General features: G+C 44.9%; 1 protein-coding gene across 1 annotated transcript in view; it reads right to left on the bottom strand.

Annotated features, from left to right (window-relative positions):
* LOC139366904 (semaphorin-5A-like) overlaps window positions 1-20,150 on the bottom strand; it is a 289,344-nt gene that overhangs the window by 94,001 nt on the left and 175,193 nt on the right. Inside the window, exons 12-14 of the mRNA XM_071104648.1 lie at window positions 18,867-18,984; window positions 6,944-7,125; window positions 6,435-6,578 (exon numbers count right to left, since the gene is read on the bottom strand). Coding sequence (XP_070960749.1) covers window positions 6,435-6,578; window positions 6,944-7,125; window positions 18,867-18,984 — 444 coding nt within the window. The remainder of the gene's footprint in view (window positions 1-6,434; window positions 6,579-6,943; window positions 7,126-18,866; window positions 18,985-20,150) is intronic.

Genomic DNA, 20,150 nt, shown 5'->3' with positions numbered 1-20,150 from the left:
AACAAATAAACTAGCAACGAACCGTGACTACAGAGATGCTACGTGCAATAACTCAAAACAATATCCCATAAACACAAGTGGGAAAAACAGCTACTTAAATATGATCCTCAATTAGAGACAACGATACCAGCTGCCTCTAATTGGGAATCATACAAATCACCAACATAGAAAAGAAACTAGAACACCACATAGAAATACACAAACTAGATCACCCCCAGTCACGCCCTGACCCACTTCACCATAGAGAAACAATGGATCTCTACGGTCAGCGCGTGACAGTTGGATAGGTTACTCAATTTATTTCTTAGGTTTTTGCATTCTTCATCAAACCATTTGTCAATGTTGTTAATTTTCTTTGGTTTTCTGTTTGTAATTTTTAGATTTGATAGGGACGCTGAGAGGTCAAATATACTGCTAAGATTTTCCACTGCCAAGTTTACATCTTCACTATTACAGTTGAATGTTTTGTCCAGGAAGTTGTCTAAAAGGGATTTGTTGTTGCCTAATTGTTTTTTGGTAGGTTTCCACTCTACATTCCTTCCATCTATAGCATGTCTTAATATTATTTAGTTCTTTGGATTTGATGGCTCATGATTGAGTTTTGCTCTGTTCAAGCAGACTGTGACTTTGCTGTGGTCTGATAGGGGTGTCAGTGGGCTGACTGTGAACGCTCTGAGAGACTCTGGGTTGAGGTCAGTGATAAAGTAGTCTACAGTACTACTGCCAAGAGATGAGCTATAGGTGTACCTCCCATAGTAGTCCCCTTGAAGCCTTCCATTCCTAGCGTGCGACAGAGCTGCTGGAGTTGTGACCTGTTTTGGTCGGTTATGTTGTCATAGTTGTGCCTAGGGGGGCATATGGGGGAGGGAATGATGTCCCCTCCAGGTAGCTTCTGGCATTTAGGCCGCCACAGACTAGTACATGTCCCTGGGCCTCCCTCCTGGACGGAGAAGCTGTCTTCATTAAAGTATGTGGATTCTAGTTGGGGGATATAGGTAGCACACAGGAGGACATTTTTCTCTGTTAAGATAATTTCCTTCTGAATTTCTAGCCAAATGTAAAATGTTCCTGTTTTGATCAATTTAATAGAGCCCCCTGTTTCACACCTGGTAGTTTGGTGGATGGGACTACCAGCTCTCTGTAACCTAGAGGGCAACCAGTGGGTCCATCTCCTCTATACCATGTTCCCTGTAGGATGACAATGTCTGTATTTCCGATTTCTTTGGTGAAGTCCAGGTTCCTGCTCCTTAGGCCAAAGGCAGATGACCTCAGGCCTTGGATATTCCAGAATGAGACAATGAAGGCTTTGTGTTCCATTAAGTGTCCAATGTTGTTAGTCGTGTGTTTTGGCCTCAGGCTAGAAAGTGTGAGCAGAGCCTGCTGAGCATCTGCTGAGGCCTGTTTGCCTGCTCACGGCCTGGGCGTATGTGTGACTTCCATGTTGAGGTCCCGCCGGTCTGGGACAGTGTATTGCTGGTCTGGGCACTGTGTCTATTGATCTGTTGTTCCTGTGTGAAGTGTTGGGGCTGAGTTTGAGGGCGTTGTCCTTTAGGGCGAAGGAGGGCACTGCTGCCTTTTAGAGGTGGACCGTGTCATAAAGGCTGTTCTAGTCCAGGGTGGATTGGTGTGCACTGCTGCCGTTTAGAGGTGGACCTGGTCATGAAGGCTGTTCTAGTCCAGGGTGGATTGGTGGGCACTGCTGCCGTTTAGAGGTGGACCTGGTCATGAAGGCTGTTCTACTCCAGGGTGGATTGGTGGGCACTGCTGCCGTTTAGAGGTGGACCTGGTCATGAAGGCTGTTCTAGTCCAGGGTGGATTGGTGGGCACTGCTGCCGTTTAGAGGTGGACCTGGTCATGAAGGCTGTTCTAGTCCAGGGTGGATTGGTGGGCACTGCTGCCGTTTAGAGGTGGACCTGGTCATGAAGGCTGTTCTAGTCCAGGGTGGATTGGTGGGCACTGCTGCCGTTTAGAGGTGGACCTGGTCATGAAGGCTGTTCTAGTCCAGGGTGGATTGGTGGGCCAGGTCAGTCAAGGGAAATACTTTTACCCGCTGTATGGTAGCAGGGTGGAAGTATTTTCGGGGTAGCAAGGTGGAGATAACCACTGGGGAAAGTAGAAGAAGCTTTTTCAATCACTCCTTTTGAGTGCAGTGGCCACCCGTTCCTGCTGTGCTCTCAGGTCGTTTGTGCCTGTGTGTAATATTATGTGGCTGGGTGACCCTAGTTGGTCCTCAGACTGAAGGTCGAGGGAAAACTGGGTGTTTGGACACCAGAGTTTAGAAACTCTGTTTGAGAAAAAGTCTGTTTTCTTGTATATATTTCCCATTTGAGTCCATAAGGAGTGCAATCTGTGGCTTGTGTATGTCCTCAGTGGGTGTGGGGGGGTTGTCAGGAGGGCTATCAGGGTGGCTGACAGGGGGGGTGCTGAGAGGAGGTGGGATATTCTGGGCTTGGGGTTCTTCATTTGTCTGTCCTGCTGTGATGTCAACGTGGTCAGGGTCTGGGGTGGACTGTTCTGCTGTGGTGTCAAGACTTTTGTCGAGAGCTGAGGTGGGCTGTTCTGCTGGCTTCTCTGCGAGGGTGGCCACCTCTCTAATGAATTGTTCTCTGTGACATGCCATTCCCGTCACCCTCTCCTCCAGCAGTCTGATCCTCTCCTCTAGTGCTCTTTTCTTCTCCTGTTCTGCTCTTGCTCTTTCTCCTGTTGATGTTGTCGCACTACAGTCCAGAGTGCAGATATGTCTCTCACCACCTCCAGCTCTCCGGGTCTTGTTGAGACGGTGTTGTTGAGCTGGAGGATTTTGTTGTGCTGACGAGTGTGTTCACCTCTTGTTCCAGCTCCTCCTGCCTTACCTCCAGCTGGGTGTATTTATCCTTCATATCAATGAGGGGGTAGTACTCTGTGCTGGGAGGTTGACTTTCTGCTTGGGGTTGCTCGTCTGTGGGGTTGTTTAATGAAGAGGTCTGGTCTGACCCGCTCGGGGTATCTTTCTCAAGAGAGAGCTTCGCCTGCTGGCCTCTCTCTTTGATAATGTGAAAGTCCAGCTGAAACTGTTTGGGGTTGCTCTGTACCAATACTGTTCGAGATTTGTACACGTTCACATTTCATGACTCAGAGTCCTCGTTGTCTCGTATCCTGAGTTTCTGCCCATCAGTAACACCCCCCCACCCTCTGAGTTTCTGCCCATCAGTAACACCCCCCCCCCCCCCCCTCTGAGTTTCTACCCATCAGTAACACCCCCCCCCCCCCCCTTTTAACAAAAGGGTAGTGTGTTAATATAGCACTGTGTTATGCCAGGGGATGGTCTGTGTGGAATTTATTTTATTTAACCTTTATTTAACTAGGCAAGTCAGTTAAGAACAAATTCCTATTTTACAATGACTGCCCAGGAACAGTGGGTTAACTGGTCTAGGAACAGTGGGTTAACTGGTCTAGGAACAGTGGGTTAACTGGTCTAGGAACAGTGGGTTAACTGGTCTAGGAACAGTGGGTTAACTGGTCTAGGAACAGTGGGTTAACTGGTCTAGGAACAGTGGGTTAACTGGTCTAGGAACAGTGGGATAACTGGTCTAGGAACAGTGGGTTAACTGGTCTAGGAACAGTGGGTTAACTGGTCCAGGAACAGTGGGTTAACTGGTCTAGGAACAGTGGGTTAACTGGTCTAGGAACCGTGGGTTAACTGGTCTAGGAACAGTGGGTTAACTGGTCTAGGAACAGTGGGTTAACTGGTCTAGGAACAGTGGGTTAACTGGTCTAGGAACAGTGGGTTAACTGATCCAGGAACAGTGGGTTAACTGGTCTAGGAACAGTGGGTTAACTGGTCCAGGCACAGTGGGTTAACTGGTCTAGGAACAGTGGGTTAACTGGTCTAGGAACAGTGGGTTAACTGGTCTAGGAACAGTAGGTTAACTGGTCCAGGAACAGTGGGTTAACTGGTCTAGGAACAGTGGGTTAACTGGTCCAGGAACAGTGGGTTAACTGGTCTAGGAACAGTGGGTTAACTGGTCTAGGAACAGTGGGTTAACTGGTCTAGGAACAGTAGGTTAACTGGTCCAGGAACAGTGGGTTAACTGGTCTAGGAACAGTGGGTTAACTGGTCCAGGAACAGTGGGTTAACTGGTCTAGGAACAGTGGGTTAACTGGTCCAGGAACAGTGGGTTAACTGGACTAGGAACAGTGGGTTAACTGGTCCAGGAACAGTGGGTTAACTGCCTTGTTCAGGGGCAAAACCACAGACCTTCACCTCGTCAGCTCGGAGATTCGATCCAGCAACCTTTCGGGAAGATGAAGTTGCTTATGTTCCCATTTTTATAACAGTCAGCAAAAAGTGTTTCTTGATCTTCCATAAGGAGCTTAATTTTGTACCCTTTTCATGCCTTAACATGTTTTACATAGAGAGGGTACTGTATTTGAATTACCTCTGAACAGCGGGAGGCGGCTTCAAAGCCCTCTGCATTTGGTTGAGGTAGACTGTGTGACTCTCCTGCCATTGTTGGGCTCAAGGGCTTCGACACCTCTCACGTCAGTGCTAATTGAAGTCGCTCTGTGTGTATCCAAAGGTGGTCAATGAAATTAGCACTGTGATGTCCCGGGTAGAACAAGAGAAGCTAGAACCCCATATAAAGAATGGCCAACCTAATTGAAATGCTTCATTATGTGGGCTCCCGAGTAGTGCAGCGGTCTAAAGCACTGCATCTCAGTGCAAGAGGCGTCACTGCAGACACCCTGGTTCGAATCCAGGCTGTATCACTACCGGCCAGGATTGGAAGCCCCCACAGCGTGGCGCACAATTGGCCCAGCGTTGTCCGGGTTAGGGTTTTTCCGGTGTGGCCCGTCATTGCAAATAAGAATTTGTTCTTAACTGACTTGCATAGTAAAGGTTAAAATACCCAGTAACAAAGTACCCAGACGCTAAGGAATCTGTCTGAAGTTATTTTCATATTATTATTGACTTTGTTGTAAAGTTTCTGGTAAAAAAAGTTTTATTTCAAACAACCTGCACTCTTCCATATTCTCTCCTCTCCTCTCTCCTTTCTCTCTCTCCTTCTCACCTCCCTCTCTCCTTTCTCTCTCTCCTTCTCACCTCCCTCTCTCCTTTCTCTCTCTCCTTCTCACCTCCCTCTCTCCTTTTTCTCTCTCCTTCTCACCTCCCTCTCTCCTTTCTCTCTCTTCTTCTCCCTTCTTCTTTCCCCTTCTTAATCTCATTTTTTCAGAGTGCATTGCAGGTAGCTTTTAAACCTTCTCAACATCTTGTTGGGGGTGATTATTCCAGACCAAAGCAGCAGAGCTGGAGCTTTACAAGGAGGGCAGCCTCCCTCATCTGTGTGGAGCCCAGATAGTGGCTCAAAAACATTCCTCTCTCTCTCTTAATTGACTGTCAGACTGAAGTCAGACTGAAGCCGTTATGAGGAAAAAAAGAGTCATGTATGTAATGCTTCACATCACAATGTGTGACTGGCTAATGAATGAAGGACTCAAGACTTCTGTTACACTCACAACAGCAGGGGGATTGTTTCTGGATAATTGGTGTATTTTATGGCTGTCTGTATGTGTAGCTTTGTGTGTATGTGTGTACGTGGCTGTGTGTGTGCGTAGCTGTGTGTGTGTGCGTAGCTGTGTGTGTATGTGTGTACGTGGCTGTGTGTGTGCGTAGCTGTGTGTGTATGTGTGTACGTGGCTGTGTGTGTGTGTAGCTGTGTGTGTATGTGTGTACGTGGCTGTGTGTGTGCGTAGCTGTGTGTGTGTGCGTAGCTGTGTGTGTATGTGTGTACGTGGCTGTGTGTGTGTGTGTAGCTGTGTGTGTATGTGTGTACGTGGCTGTGTGTGTGTGCGTAGCTGTGTGTGTATGTGTGTACGTGGCTGTGTGTGTGCGTAGCTGTGTGTGTATGTGTGTACGTGGCTGTGTGTGTGCGTAGCTGTGTGTGTATGTGTGTACGTGGCTGTGTGTGTGCGTAGCTGTGTGTGTATGTGTGTACGTGGCTGTGTGTGTGCGTAGCTGTGTGTGTATGTGTGTACGTGGCTGTGTGTGTGTGTGTAGCTGTGTGTGTATGTGTGTACGTGGCTGTGTGTGTGCGTAGCTGTGTGTGTATGTGTGTACGTGGCTGTGTGTGTGTGTAGCTGTGTGTGTATGTGTGTACGTGGCTGTGTGTGTGCGTAGCTGTGTGTGTGTGCGTAGCTGTGTGTGTATGTGTGTACGTGGCTGTGTGTGTGTGCGTAGCTGTGTGTGTGTGCGTAGCTGTGTGTGTATGTGTGTACGTGGCTGTGTGTGTGTGTGTAGCTGTGTGTGTATGTGTGTATGTGGCTGTGTGTGTGTGCGTAGCTGTGTGTGTATGTGTGTACGTGGCTGTGTGTGTGTGCGTAGCTGTGTATGTATGTGTGTGTAGCTGTGTGTGCTTGTTTATACATATGTATGAATGTACGAGTGTGTCCCGTACCTTTCCTCTCTGTTCTGCCCCACACACACTCGTCCTCCGTGGCGTGGGGTGGGGTTGCTGCAGGACCTCTGCCGGACCTGGAAGCCAATGCCACAGCTGGTGCTACAGGGGATCCACAGAGTCCAGGGGCTCCACACACCGTTCCTATGGAGACACCACAGAACACAAGGTTACACACCGTTCCTATGGAGACACCACAGAACACAAGGTTACACACACACAAAGTGAGAGGTGTAGATAAAGATAGAACGCTTGCTATTCAGTAAATATTTCTGCTTATTAAAATAAAACATCCACTGCATTTCATTTATTATCCCTAAACATGAACTGAAAGCTTTCAAAATACTGACTGTGTGAGCAGAGGGCAGATGGAATGACTGACATAGACGGACTGACGGACGGACGGACGGACTGACATAGACGGACGGACGGACGGACGGACGGACAGACAGACAGACAGACAGACAGACAGACAGACAGACAGACAGACAGACAGACAGACAATATACCTGGAGCAGTTGGCGACCTCCACGCTGAGTCCGTGACAGGACTGACCCCCACACTGGGGTTTGGGATTATCACATGGCCTGGTTCTACACAGACAGGAACCAGCACTGCCCCCATCAGTATGGCTACAGGCCCCCCAGCCTGTCCATGACCCAAACCCTCCATCCAACGTCAAGTTACGCACCTGGGGAGATCACAGGGAGGAGGGGGAAAATACTTCAAACTAGGGTGGAGGTCAACAGAAAAGAAAGAAGGACATAGGGACAGAGTGAACGAGAAAGATGTAAATCTAATGCACCATGGGTAATACACAGGGAAGGAGTTGGAATAGGGGGAGAAGGTTGGGGAGGATGGCGGGAAGAGTTAGGGAGAGACATAAATATGCATAATCAGGAAAGATGACTAAAACTGGTATTCATGTATATTCACAAGGGTAATACATGATAGTGTAATCATTAGAGATATAGAGAGAGTTATTTATTTCAACTTTATTTAACCAGGTAGGCAAGTTGAGAACAAGTTGTCATTTACAATTGCGACCTGGCCAAGATAAAGCAAAGCAGTTCGGCACATACAACAACACAGAGTTACACATGGAGTAAAACAAACATACAGTCAATAATACAGTAGAAAAATAAGTCTATATACGATGTGAGCAAATGAGGTGAGATAAGGGAGGTAAAGGCAAAAAAAAGGCCATGGTGGCGAAGTAAATACAATATAGCAAGTAAAACACTGGAATGGTAGATTTGCAATGGAAGAATGTGCAAAGTAGAAATAAAAATAATGGGGTGCAAAGGAGCAAAATAAATAAATTAATTAAATACAGTAGGGAAAGAGGTAGTTGTTTGGGCTAAATTATAGATGTGCTATGTACAGGTGCAGTAATATGTGAGCTGCTCTGACAGCTTGTGCTTAAAGCTAGTGAGGGAGATAAGTGTTTCCAGTTTCATAGATGTTTGTAGTTCGTTCCAGTCATTGGCAGCAGAGAACTGGAAGGAGAGGCGGCCAAAGGAAGAATTGGTTTTGGGGGTGACTTTACTAAGCTGGGTCTTGTAGATGACCTGGAGCCAGTAGATTTGGCGATGAGTATGAAGCGAGGGCCAGCCAACGAGAGCGTACAGGTCGCAATGGTGGGTAGTATATGGGGCTTTGGTGACAAAACGGATGGCACTGTGATAGACTGAATCCTATTTATTGAGTAGGGTATTGGAGGCTATTTTGTAAATGACATCGCCGAAGTCGAGGATCGGTAGGATGGTCAGTTTTACAAGGGTATGTTTGGCAGCATGAGTGAAGGATGCTTTGTTGCGAAACAGGAAGCCAATACTAGATTTAACTTTGGGTTGGAGATGTTTGATGTGAGTCTGGAAGGAGAGTTTACAGTCTAACCAGACACCTAGGCATTTGTAGTTGTCCACATATTCTAAGTCAGAACCGTCCAGAGTAGTGATGTTGGACAGGCGGGCAGGTGCAGGCAGCGATCGGTTGAAGAGCATGCATTTAGTTTTACTTGTATAAAAGAGCAATTGGAGGCCACGGAAGGAGAGTTGTATGGCATTGAAGCTCGTCTGGAGGGTTGTTAACACAGTGTCCAAAGAAGGGCCAGAAGTATACAGAATGGTGTCGTTTGCGTAGAGGTGGATCAGAGACTCACCAGCAGCAAGAGCTACATCATTGATGTATACAGAGAAGAGAGTCGGTCCAATAATTGAACCCTGTGGCACCTCCATAGAGACTGCCAGAGGCCCAGACAACAGACCCTCCGATTTGACACATTGAACTCTGTCAGAGAAGTAGTTGGTGAAACAGGAGGGGCAATAATTTGAGAAACCAAGGCTGTCGAGTCTGCCGATGAGGATGTGGTGATTGACAGAGTCGAAAGTCTTGGCCAGGTCAATGAATTTTGGATTGGATTTTGGATTGAGCTGTGAATGGGGCGGCATTGTGTTTAGCTGTCCCATAAGTTATACGTTTGATGGCAGCACTGTTGTTTTTGTTCCCGGAATCACTGTGTAAATAAACACCCTGAAGCACAGAAGAACATTAGCGGCTCCGCCATCTTTTTATTTTGATAGAGGTTAGGTTTTCCAGTATAGCCTTCTGGCCTACTCTACGTGACAATGAATACGGCTGCACAGTATTGTTGCTTTTCGATGGCGGTTAAGATATCGTTTAGGACCTTGAGCGTGGCTGAGGTGCACCCATGACCAGCTCTGAAACCAGATTGCATAGCGGAGAAGGTATGGTGGAATTCGAAATGGTCGGTAATCTGTTTGTTGACTTGGCTTTCGAAGACCTTAGAAAGGCAGGGTAGGATAGAGTGTCCCCCCCTTTGAAGAGGGGGATGACCGCAGCTGCTTTCCAATCTTTGGGAATCTTTGAGAAGAGAGGTTGAACAGGCTAGTAATAGGGGTGGCAACAATTTCGGCAGATAATTTTAGAAAGAAAGGGTCCAGATTGGGGTCCAGATTCCAGGTCCAGATTTTGCAGCTCTTTCAGAACATCAGCTGACTGGATTTGGGAGAAGGAGAAATGGGGAAGGCTTGGGCGAGTTGATGTGGGGGGTGCAGTGCTGTTGACCGCGGTATGGGTAGCCAGGTGGAAAGCATGGCCAGCCGTAGAAAAATGCTTTATGAAATTCTCAATTATAGTGGATTTATCGGTGGTGACAGTGTTTCCTATCTTCAGTGCAGTGGGCAGCTGGGAGGAGGTGTTCTTATTCTCCATGGACTTTACAGTGTCCAATAACTTTTTTGAGTTTGTGTTGCAGGAAGCAAATTTCTGCTTGAAAAAGCTAGCCTTGGCTTTTCTAACTGCCTGTGTATATTGGTTTCTAGCTTCCCTGAAAAGTTGCATATCACAGGGGCTGTTCAATGCTAATGCAAAACACCATAGGATGTTTTTGTGTTGGTTAAAGGGCAGTAAGGTCTGGAGATAACCAAGGGCTATATCTATCTAAATTTCTTGAATGGGGCAGGCTTATTTAAGATGGCGAGGAAGGCATTTAAAAAAAATAACCAGGCATCCTCTACTAACGGGATGAGATCAATATCCTTCCAGGATACCCCAGGCCAGGTCGATTAGAAAGGCCTGCTCGCTGAAGTTTTTCAAGGAGCGTTTGACAGTGATGAGTGGAGGTCGTTTGACCGCTGACCCATTACGGATGCAGGCAATGAGGCAGTGATCGCTGAGATCTTGGTTGAAAACAGCAGAGGTGTATTTAGAGGGCAAGTTGGTTAGGATGATATCTATGAGGGTGCCCGTGTTTACAGCTTTCGGGTGGTACCTGGTAGGTTCATTGATCATTTGTGTGAGATTGAGGGCTTAGATTGTAGGATGGCTGGGGTGTTAAGCATGTTCCAGTTTAGGTCGCCTTGCAGCACGAGCTCTGAAGATAGATGGGGGGGGGGGCAATCATTTCACATATGGTGTCCACAGCACAGCTGGGGGCAGAGGGTGGTCTATAGCAGGCGGCAACGGTGAGAGACTTGTTTTTAGAGATGTGGATTTTTAAAATTAGAAGTTCAAATTGTTTGGGTACAGACCTAGATAGTAGGACAGAACTCTGCAGGCTATCTTTGCAGTAGATTGCAACACCGCCCCCTTTGCCCGTTCTATCTTGTCTGAAAATGTTGAAGTTAGGGATGAAAATTTCAGAATTTTTGGTGGTCTTCCTAAGCCAGGATTCAGACACGGCTAGAACATCCGGGTTGGCAGAGTGTGCTCAAGCAGTGAATAAAACAAACTTAGGGAGGAGGCTTCTAATGTTAACATGCATGAAACCAAGGCTATTACAGTTACAGAAGTCATCAAAAGAGAGCGCCTGGGGAATAGGAGTGGAGCTAGGCACTGCAGGGCCTGGATTAACCTCTACATCACCAGAGGAACAGAGGAGAAGTAGTATAAGGGTACAGCTAAAAGCTATGAGAACTGGTCGTCTAGAACGTCTGGAACAGAGAGTAAAAGAATGTTTCTGGGGTAAAATATACATAAAATAGCTTCAAGGTGTAATGTACAGACAAAGGTATGGTAGGATGTGAATACAGTGGAGGTAAACCTAGGTATTGAGTGAGGATGAGAGAGATATTGTCTCTAGAAACATCATTGAAACCAGGTGATGTCATCGCATGTGTGGGTGGTGGAACTGCAAGGTTGGATAAGGTATCGTGAGCAGGGCTAGAGGCTCTACAGTGAAATAAGCCAATAATCACTAACCAGAACAGCAATGGACAAGGCATATTGACATTAAGGAGAGGCATGCTTAGTCGAGTGATCATAAGGGTCCAGTGAGTAGTGAGGTTGGTTGGGGTCATGGCGATTCAGACAGCTATCCGGGCCATCGGTAACAAGCTGGTAGAGGATGGAGGTCTGTTTTTAGCCACCTCGTGCGTTTCCGTCGGTAGATTAGTGGGGTTCTGTGTGGTAGAGGGGATCAATCCAATTGGCAAAATAGATATAGTTATAGTGACCCAAGAAAAATTGTCCGATAGACCTATTCAGATAGCAGCCGATACGACAGCTAACGGTTAGCGGGCCGCAGATGGGCTTTCAGGTAACGTCCCAACGGAGGGGCCAACCGGATAACTCCCTCGGGCAGATAATGTCGGTAGTCCAGTCCTGAAGGCCCGGTGGGGCTCCGCGTCCGTAGTAAAACGGATCCGGATAGGTGATTGTAGCCCAGGAGTGGCTGATGGAACTCTTCAGCTGGCTAGCTCCGGAATAATTTATGTTTGCTCCGGGATTGACGTAAACCATTAGTCACGCAGATAGCAGCTAGCAGGCTGCGAGATCCAGGTGTAAATGTCCAGAGATTGTGGTTGAAATCCAGGGGATACGTAGAGAAAAATAGGTCCGGTATGTTCTGGTCTGAGTCGCGTTGTACAAAACTGGCGATACATTTTCGAGCTAAAGGATAGCTGATGACCACAAACCGTGGTTAGCAGAATACTAACGTTAGCCAGTAAACTGGCTAGCTTCTGGTTAGCTTCTGGTTAGCCTCTGGTTAGCTTCTGGTTAGCTTCTGGTTAGCCTCTGGTTAGCTTCTGGTTAGCTTCTGGTTAGCTTCTATAGTGGATTTCAGATTTGAGGTTAGTAATACTTTTTTTTAAATTGGTGAGGCGGGTTGCAGGAGAGTGTTTTGAAGTTGAGTTTTTGGAGAAGAAAATATATAAAAGATATGCGAAGAAAGGTGTAAATATATATATATACTGACTGCTATGCCATCTTGGGATACATATAGAGAGATAGAGAGATTTGGAGATATAGAGATATGGAGATATGGAAATATAGAGATATAGATATATAGAGATATGGAGATATAGAAATTTGGCGAAATGGAGATACGGAGATATAGAGATATAGAAATTCTGAGATGTATCCAAAGGAGGCAATATATGAATTAAAAGGGAGTAGGATTTTTTAATTGTAATTAACAAGGGACCAAACACATAGTTCAGCTTACTAAAACACAAGGGAAATTAATGATGAGAGGGAAAATAAGTATTCACATTCACATACATATTTACTCATATACATGCAGGTGAGCATGTCCATTTGTATAAAACAGAAAACGGTGCATTGTTTTGATTCCAATGTGTTAGCCATGTGGATTAACTATGGAAACCAATGGTGTGTGAATCAACACCACAGGTGATATGAGCCACATAACGGTTTCATCTTTGTGTGAAGAGCATTTGAACAACAAGAAAATAAAGGCTTGATAAGTCACTGCTTTGGTGGGAACTGAAATAAAATATGCCCTTCTATTATTGGTAATTGAACCCACTCAACAGTCTAAATGGGAAGACGAGATGAAAGGCTAGAATAGATGCTAATGAGATGAAAGGCTACAATAGATGCTAATGAGATGAAAGGCTAGAATAGATGCTAGTGAGATGAAAGACTAGAATAGATGCTAATGAGATGAAAGACTAGAATAGATGCTAGTGAGATGAAAGGCTAGAATAGATGCTAATGAGATGAAAGGCTAGAATAGATGCTAATGAGATGAAAGGCTAGAATAGATGCTAGTGAGATGAAAGGCTAGAATAGATGCTAATGAGATGAAAGGCTAGAATATATGCTAATGAGATGAAAGGCTAGAATAGATGCTAATGAGATGAAAGGCTAGAATATATGCTAATGCGATGAAAGGCTAGAATAGATGCTAATGAGATGAAAGGCTAGAATAGATGCTAGTGAGATGAAAGACTAGAATAGATGCTAATGAGATGAAAGGCTAGAATAGATGCTAGTGAGATGAAAGGCTAGAATAGATGCTAATGAGATGAAAGTCTAGAATAGATGCTAATGAGATGAAAGGCTAGAATAGATGCTAATGAGATGAAAGGCTAAAATAGATGCTAATGAGATGAAAGGATAGAATAGATGCTAATGAGATGAAAGGATAGAATAGATGCTAATGAGATGAAAGGCTAGAATAGATGCTTATGAGATGAAAGGCTAGAATAAATGCTAATTAGATGAACAGCTAAAATAGATGGATGGACAAAATAGTGATATTTTGCTGCTGAGTCAAGGGCTAGATAAAGCAATCGTTTGTGATGGGAAGAAACGTGATTTGTATATCATATACGCTAGGAAACATCACAGCAAGAATCATTTATTATTTCACAGTTTCAGTGGAATTGCATCAGCAGACTTCTTTATCTTCTCTATGGTTTCTCAACAGGTAATTGTTTCATTCTTGGGTTTGAAATCAATATGCTGTGTAGTGGAAAGGAATGGGATGCCTTCAAATTTTAAAAACATAAGGTGAATAGGATGCTTCCATTCTATTTTAGGTTCAGTTTCATTGCCTAAAAAATACATTTTTTATCCCCTTACACTGTGTACAAGACAGTAGTTTTGGAATTGTTAGTTAGATTACTTGTTATTACTGCATTGTCGGAACTAGAAGCACAAGCATTTCGCTACACTCGCATTAACATCTGCTAACCATGTGCATGTGACAAATAAAATTTGATTTGATTTGATTTGATTTGACATTTGTGAACATGGTGACTAAGATTTATTTTTACTTTAGTTCAAACTTGAACAAAAAACTAACTGTTAAAATCTTTAACAAAAACTCAGTTCTTCCCTATTGTTTATTTCAACAGGGAGTCCAGTCCCAAGCACCAGATGGTATTGTGAATAGGTTTGTAACGATCCTCTTCCTGTGAATGACAGAAAACAACTACCCACAAAACCCATGTGGGCAAGAGCTACAGTGCCTTGCGAAAGTATTCGGCCCCCTTGAACTTTGCGACCTTTTGCCACATTTCAGGCTTCAAACATAAAGATATAAAACTGTATTTTTTTGTGAAGAATCAACAACAAGTGGGACACAATCATGAAGTGGAACGACATTTATTGGATATTTCAAACTTTTTTAACAAATCAAAAACTGAAAAATTGGGCGTGCAAAATTATTCAGCCCCCTTAAGTTAATACTTTGTAGCGCCACCTTTTGCTGCGATTACAGCTGTAAGTCGCTTGGGGTATGTCTCAATCAGTTTTGCACATCGAGAGACTGAAATTTTTTCCCATTCCTCCTTGCAAAACAGCTCGAGCTCAGTGAGGTTGGATGGAGAGCATTTGTGAACAGCAGTTTTCAGTTCTTTCCACAGATTCTCGATTGGATTCAGGTCTGGACTTTGACTTGGCCATTCTAACACCTGGATATGTTTATTTTTGAACCATTCCATTGTAGATTTTGCTTAATGTTTTGGATCATTGTCTTGTTGGAAGACAAATCTCCGTCCCAGTCTCAGGTCTTTTGCAGACTCCATCAGGTTTTCTTCCAGAATGGTCCTGTATTTGGCTCCATCCATCTTCCCATCAATTTTAACCATCTTCCCTGTCCCTGCTGAAGAAAAGCAGGCCCAAACCATGATGCTGCCACCACCATGTTTGACAGTGGGGATGGTGTGTTCAGCTGTGTTGCTTTTACGCCAAACATAACGTTTTGCATTGTTGCCAAAAAGTTCAATTTTGGATTCATCTGACCAGAGCACCTTCTTCCACATGTTTGGTGTGTCTCCCAGGTGGCTTGTGGCAAACTTTAAACAACACTTTTTATGGATATCTTTAAGAAATGGCTTTCTTCTTGCCACTCTTCCATAAAGGCCAGATTTGTGCAATATACGACTGATTGTTGTCCTATGGACAGAGTCTCCCACCTCAGCTGTAGATCTCTGCAGTTCATCCAGAGTGATCATGGGCCTCTTGGCTGCATCTCTGATCAGTCTTCTCCTTGTATGAGCTGAAAGTTTAGAGGAACGGCAAGGTCTTGGTAGATTTGCAGTGGTGTGATACTCCTTCCATTTCAATATTATCGCTTGCACAGTGCTCCTTGGGATGTTTAAAGCTTGGGAAATCTTTTTGTATCCAAATCCGGCTTTAAACTTCATCACAACAGTATCTCGGACTTGCCTGGTGTGTTCCTTGTTCTTCATGATGCTCTCTGCGCTTTTAACGGACCTCTGAGACTATCACAGTGCAGGTGCATTTATACGGAGACTTGATTACACACAGGTGGATTGTATTTATCATCATTAGTCATTTAGGTCAACATTGGATCATTCAGAGATCCTCACTGAACTTCTGGAGAGAGTTTGCTGCACTGAAAGTAAAGGGGCTGAATAATTTTGCACGCCTAATTTTTCAGTTTTTGATTTGTTAAAAAAGTTTGAAATATCCAATAAATGTCGTTCCACTTCATGATTGTGTCCCACTTGTTGTTGATTCTTCACAAAAAAATACAGTTTTATATCTTTATGTTTGAAGCCTGAAATGTGGCAAAAGGTCGCAAAGTTCAAGGGGGCCGAATACTTCCGCAAGGCACTGTACCTAAGTATGGGTTCCAATCAGAGACTACGATAGACAGCTGTCCCTGATTGAGAACCATACCCGGCCAAAAACAAAGAAATACAAAAACATAGAAAAAAGAACATAGAATGCCCAGCCTAGTCACACCCTGGTCTAACCAAAATAGAGAATTAAAACCTCTCTATGGCCAGGGCGTGACAAGGTTGGTAAAGCTGTCTCCTTTCAACCCACATTTCAATCCCGGTTCCTATGTGCACATTACACATAGGAACCGGTCCCTATCCAAACCTTAACCACAAAAACATGTCAAATATAAACTTAGTTAAAATCACAAAAGCCTATTATAGTAATGTGAATACATCTACAGTATGTGCAGTAACATCACAACGGCACCATTGACTTCATAGTCATTTTTATCTCCGATATGGCTGTCTTTTCTCTTTTAACAGTTAAACCGATGCTTCAGGATTTTAGCAATGAGGACCTTTATCTACGTCCCCAGAGTCAGATTAATTTGTGGATACCATGTTTACAGTGGGGCAAAAAAGTATTTAGTCAGCCACCAATTGTGCAAGTTCTCCCACTTAAAAAGATGAGAGAGGCCTGTAATTTTCATCATAGGTACACTTCAGCTATGACAGACAAAGTGAGGGACAAAAATCCAGAAAATCACATTGTAGGATTTTTTATGAATTTATTTGCAAATTATGGTGGAAAGTAAGTATTTGGTCACCTACAAACAAGCAAGATTTCTGGTTCTCACAGACCTGTAACTTCTTCTTTAAGAGGTTCCTCTGTCCTCCACTCGTTACCTGTATTCATGGCACCTGTTTGAACTTGTTATCAGTATAAAAGACACCTGTCCACAACCTCAAACAGTCACACTTCAAACTCCACTATGGCCAAGACCAAAGAGCTGTCAAAGGACACCAGAAACAAAATTGTAGACCTGCACCAGGCTGGGAAGAATCTGCAATAGGTAAGCAGCTTGGTTTGAAGAAATCAACTGTGGGAGCAATTATTAGGAAATTAAAGACATACAAGACCACTGATAATCTCCCTTGATCTGGGACTCCACGCAAGATCTCACCCCGTGAGGTCAAAATGATCACAAGAACGGTGAGCAAAAATCCCAGAACCACACAGGGGGACCTAGTGAATGACCTGCAGAGAGCTGGGACCAAAGTAACAAAGCCTACCATCAGATGAAACCAAAATATAACTTGTTGGTAAAAACTCAACTCGTGTTTGGGGGACAAAGAATGCTGAGTTGCATCCAAAGAACACCATACCTACTGTGAAGTATGGGGGTGGAAACATCATGCTTTGGGGCTGTTTTTCTGCAAAGGGACCAGGACGACTGATCCGTGTAAAGGAAAGAATGAATGGGGCCATGTATTGTGAGATTTTGAGTAAAAACCTCCTTCCATCAGCAAGGGCATTGAAGATGAAACGTGGCTGGGTCTTTCAGCATGACAATGATCCCAAACACACCGCGCCCGGGCAACGAAGGAGTGGCTTCGTAAGAAGCATTTCAAGGTCCTGGAGTGGCCTAGCCAGTCTCCAGATCTCAACCCCATAGAAAATCTTTGGAGGGAGTTGAAAGTCTGTGTTGCCCAGCAACAGCCCCAAAACATCACTGCTCTAGAGGAGATCTGCATGGAGGAATGGGCCAAAATACCAGCAACAGTGTGTGAAAACCTTGTGAAGACTTACAGAAAACGTTTGACCTCTGTCATTGCCAACAAAGGGTATATAACAAAGTATTGAGATAAACTTTTTTTATTGACCAAATACTTATTTTCCACCATAATTTGCAAATAAATTCATTAAAAATCCTACAATGTGATTTTCTGTATTTTTTTTCCTCATTTTGTCTGTCATAGTTGAAGTGTACCTATGATACCTGTACCTAAAATTACAGGCCTCTCTCGTCTTTTTAAGTGGGAGAACTTGCACAATTGGTGGCTGACTAAATACTTTTTTGCCCCACTGTATGTCTCTGCCTGCAGTTTGAAGGAAGTTGCTAACTAGCACTTGAGCAATTGGTAACTAGCGTTAGCACAATGACTGGAAGTGTATTGGTATTTGCTAGCATGCTAGTAGATACCCATACACTGCCAGTCACTGCGCTAACGCTAGTTAGCATTGGCTCACAAAACTACCTCTAACGTCCTTCATACTGGACACAGAGACATGAAAATGGTATCCACAAGTTAATCTGACTCTATTGAAGTGGGGAAGCAGCCAGTCGTCAGTACGTCAATGGAAGTCCTACAACAATAACCAAATGACTCACAGTTTGTCTGGGCAACACAGGAATCCATTGTTCCGTTGGCAAACAGGAAGTTATTGTAAAATATAATTTTGTTCTCATTCTCAATGATTTACCTGGCTAAATAAAGGTTAACTAAGGAAATGGTATGTTCCCCTCTTGTCTTTCATCAAAAGGAAGGAAGCAGGGCCAGAGAACAGGCAAGGACATCTGTAATAGTGTCTGTGTTTACACTGTCTTTTAGCTGACTATGATGTCATCAGACGGAGACAGCCAGTGTTGTCAGTAGACCAGTAGAGTGTACCACTTAGGCCTGACGATGAACTTCAAAGAGACTGTATGAGTAAGGGTTTTGTGTGTTTGTGCATGTTCGTGAGTGTGTGTGTGTGTGTGAGTGTTTGCCAACAGATTCTGTTGAACATGGAACCACATACAAGACCAGGGCAGCACTCAATACTGCCCATGGTCACTGCCTCAGAATGGATGTCTGTCAGGCACACGACAATTACCCTTTCATTTAGCGGTGTCGCAGTGAAATCAATCCCCCCAATTGGGAGGTGGAAGAATGAACGGGAGGACTGCTGAGAATGAGGTAATGATCACGAAGACAGTGGAGATTGATTGAGTAATCACCCCTATTCATTTCAACAGGAATTGCTGGGGAGAAAATGCATTTCCCAGAGGGTGACTGAGTGTGTGTGTGTGTGTGTGTGTGTGTGTGTGTGTGTGTGTGTGTGTGTGTGTGTGTGTGTGTGTGTGTGTGTGTGTGTGTGTGTGTGTGTGTGTGTGTGGCATAGTGCATTCTGCGTACTCACAGGGCATTTAGTGATGCTCTGTTCCCATTGGCTCATGCTGACACTCTCCTCCAGGGTGGTACACTTCCTTAACACCAGGTCCCAGCCACAGTAAGGGTCCCTCGCCCCAACACACCCCCTGACAGAGTGGAGAGAGAATAGTGATTGATTGATTGATTAATATATTAAATAATGAGAGAAAAGGAGACAGAAGGAGACAGAAGGAGAGAGGAGAGAGAAAGAGACAGAATTAGAGAGAAGGAGACAGAAGGAGACAGAAGGAGAGAGGAGGAGACAGAGGGAGAGAGGAGAGAGGAGGAGAGAGGAGACAGAAGGAGAGAGGAGGAGAGAGGAGAGAGACAGAAGGAGAGAGAAGGAGACAGAGGAGAGAGGAGGAGAGAGGAGGAGAGAGTAGGAGAGCGGAGGAGACAGAATGATACAGAAGGAGAAAGAAGGAGAGTGGAGGAGACAGAAGGAGAGAGAAGGAGAGAGGAGGAGAGAGGAGAGAATGAGAGAGAAGGAGAGTGAAGGAGACAGAAGTAGAGAGAGGGAGAGAGAAAGAGACAGAAGGAGAGAGGAGAGAATGAGACAGAAGGAGAGAGGAGGAGACAGAAGGAGAGAGAAGGAGAGAGGAGGAGAGAGGAGAGAAGGAGAGAGAAGGAGCGAGAAGGAGACAGAAGTAGAGAGAGGGAGAGAGAAAGAGACAGAAGGAGAGAGGAGAGAGGAGAGAGGAGAGAATGAGACAGAAGGAGAGAAGACGAGACATAAGGAGAGAGAAGGAGAGAGGAGACAGAAGGAGAGAGGAGGAGACCGATGTAGAGAGAAGGAGAGAGAAAGAGACAGAAGGAGAGAGGAGAGGGGAGAGAATGAGACAGAAGGAGAGAGAAGAAGAGAGAAGGAAAGAGGAGACAGAAGGAGAGAGGAGGAGACAGAAGTAGAGAGAAGGAGAGAGAAAGAGACAGGAGAGAGGAGGAGAGAGGAGAGAATGAGACAGAAGGAGAGAGAAGGCGCCAGAAGGAGAGAGGAGACAGAAGGAGAGAGGGGAGAGGAGAGAGGAGAGAGAAGGAGAGACAGAAGGAGAGAGGAGGAGACAGAAGGAGAGAGGAGACAGAAGGAGAGAGACAGAGACAGAAGGAGAGAGGAGGAGAGAGACAGAAGGAGAGAGAAGGAGATAGGAGAGAATGAGACAGAAGGAGAGAGAAGGCGCCAGAAGGAGAGAGGAGAGAAGAGAGAATGAGACAGAAGGAGAGAGGAGGAGACAGAAGGAGAGAGGAGACAGAAGGAGAGAGACAGAGACAGAAGGAG

Source organism: Oncorhynchus clarkii, chromosome 15 (genome assembly GCF_045791955.1).
Source record: "Oncorhynchus clarkii lewisi isolate Uvic-CL-2024 chromosome 15, UVic_Ocla_1.0, whole genome shotgun sequence".
In the NCBI taxonomy this organism is placed as follows: domain Eukaryota; kingdom Metazoa; phylum Chordata; class Actinopteri; order Salmoniformes; family Salmonidae; genus Oncorhynchus; species Oncorhynchus clarkii.
This window is presented reverse-complemented; position numbering and strand designations above follow the sequence as displayed.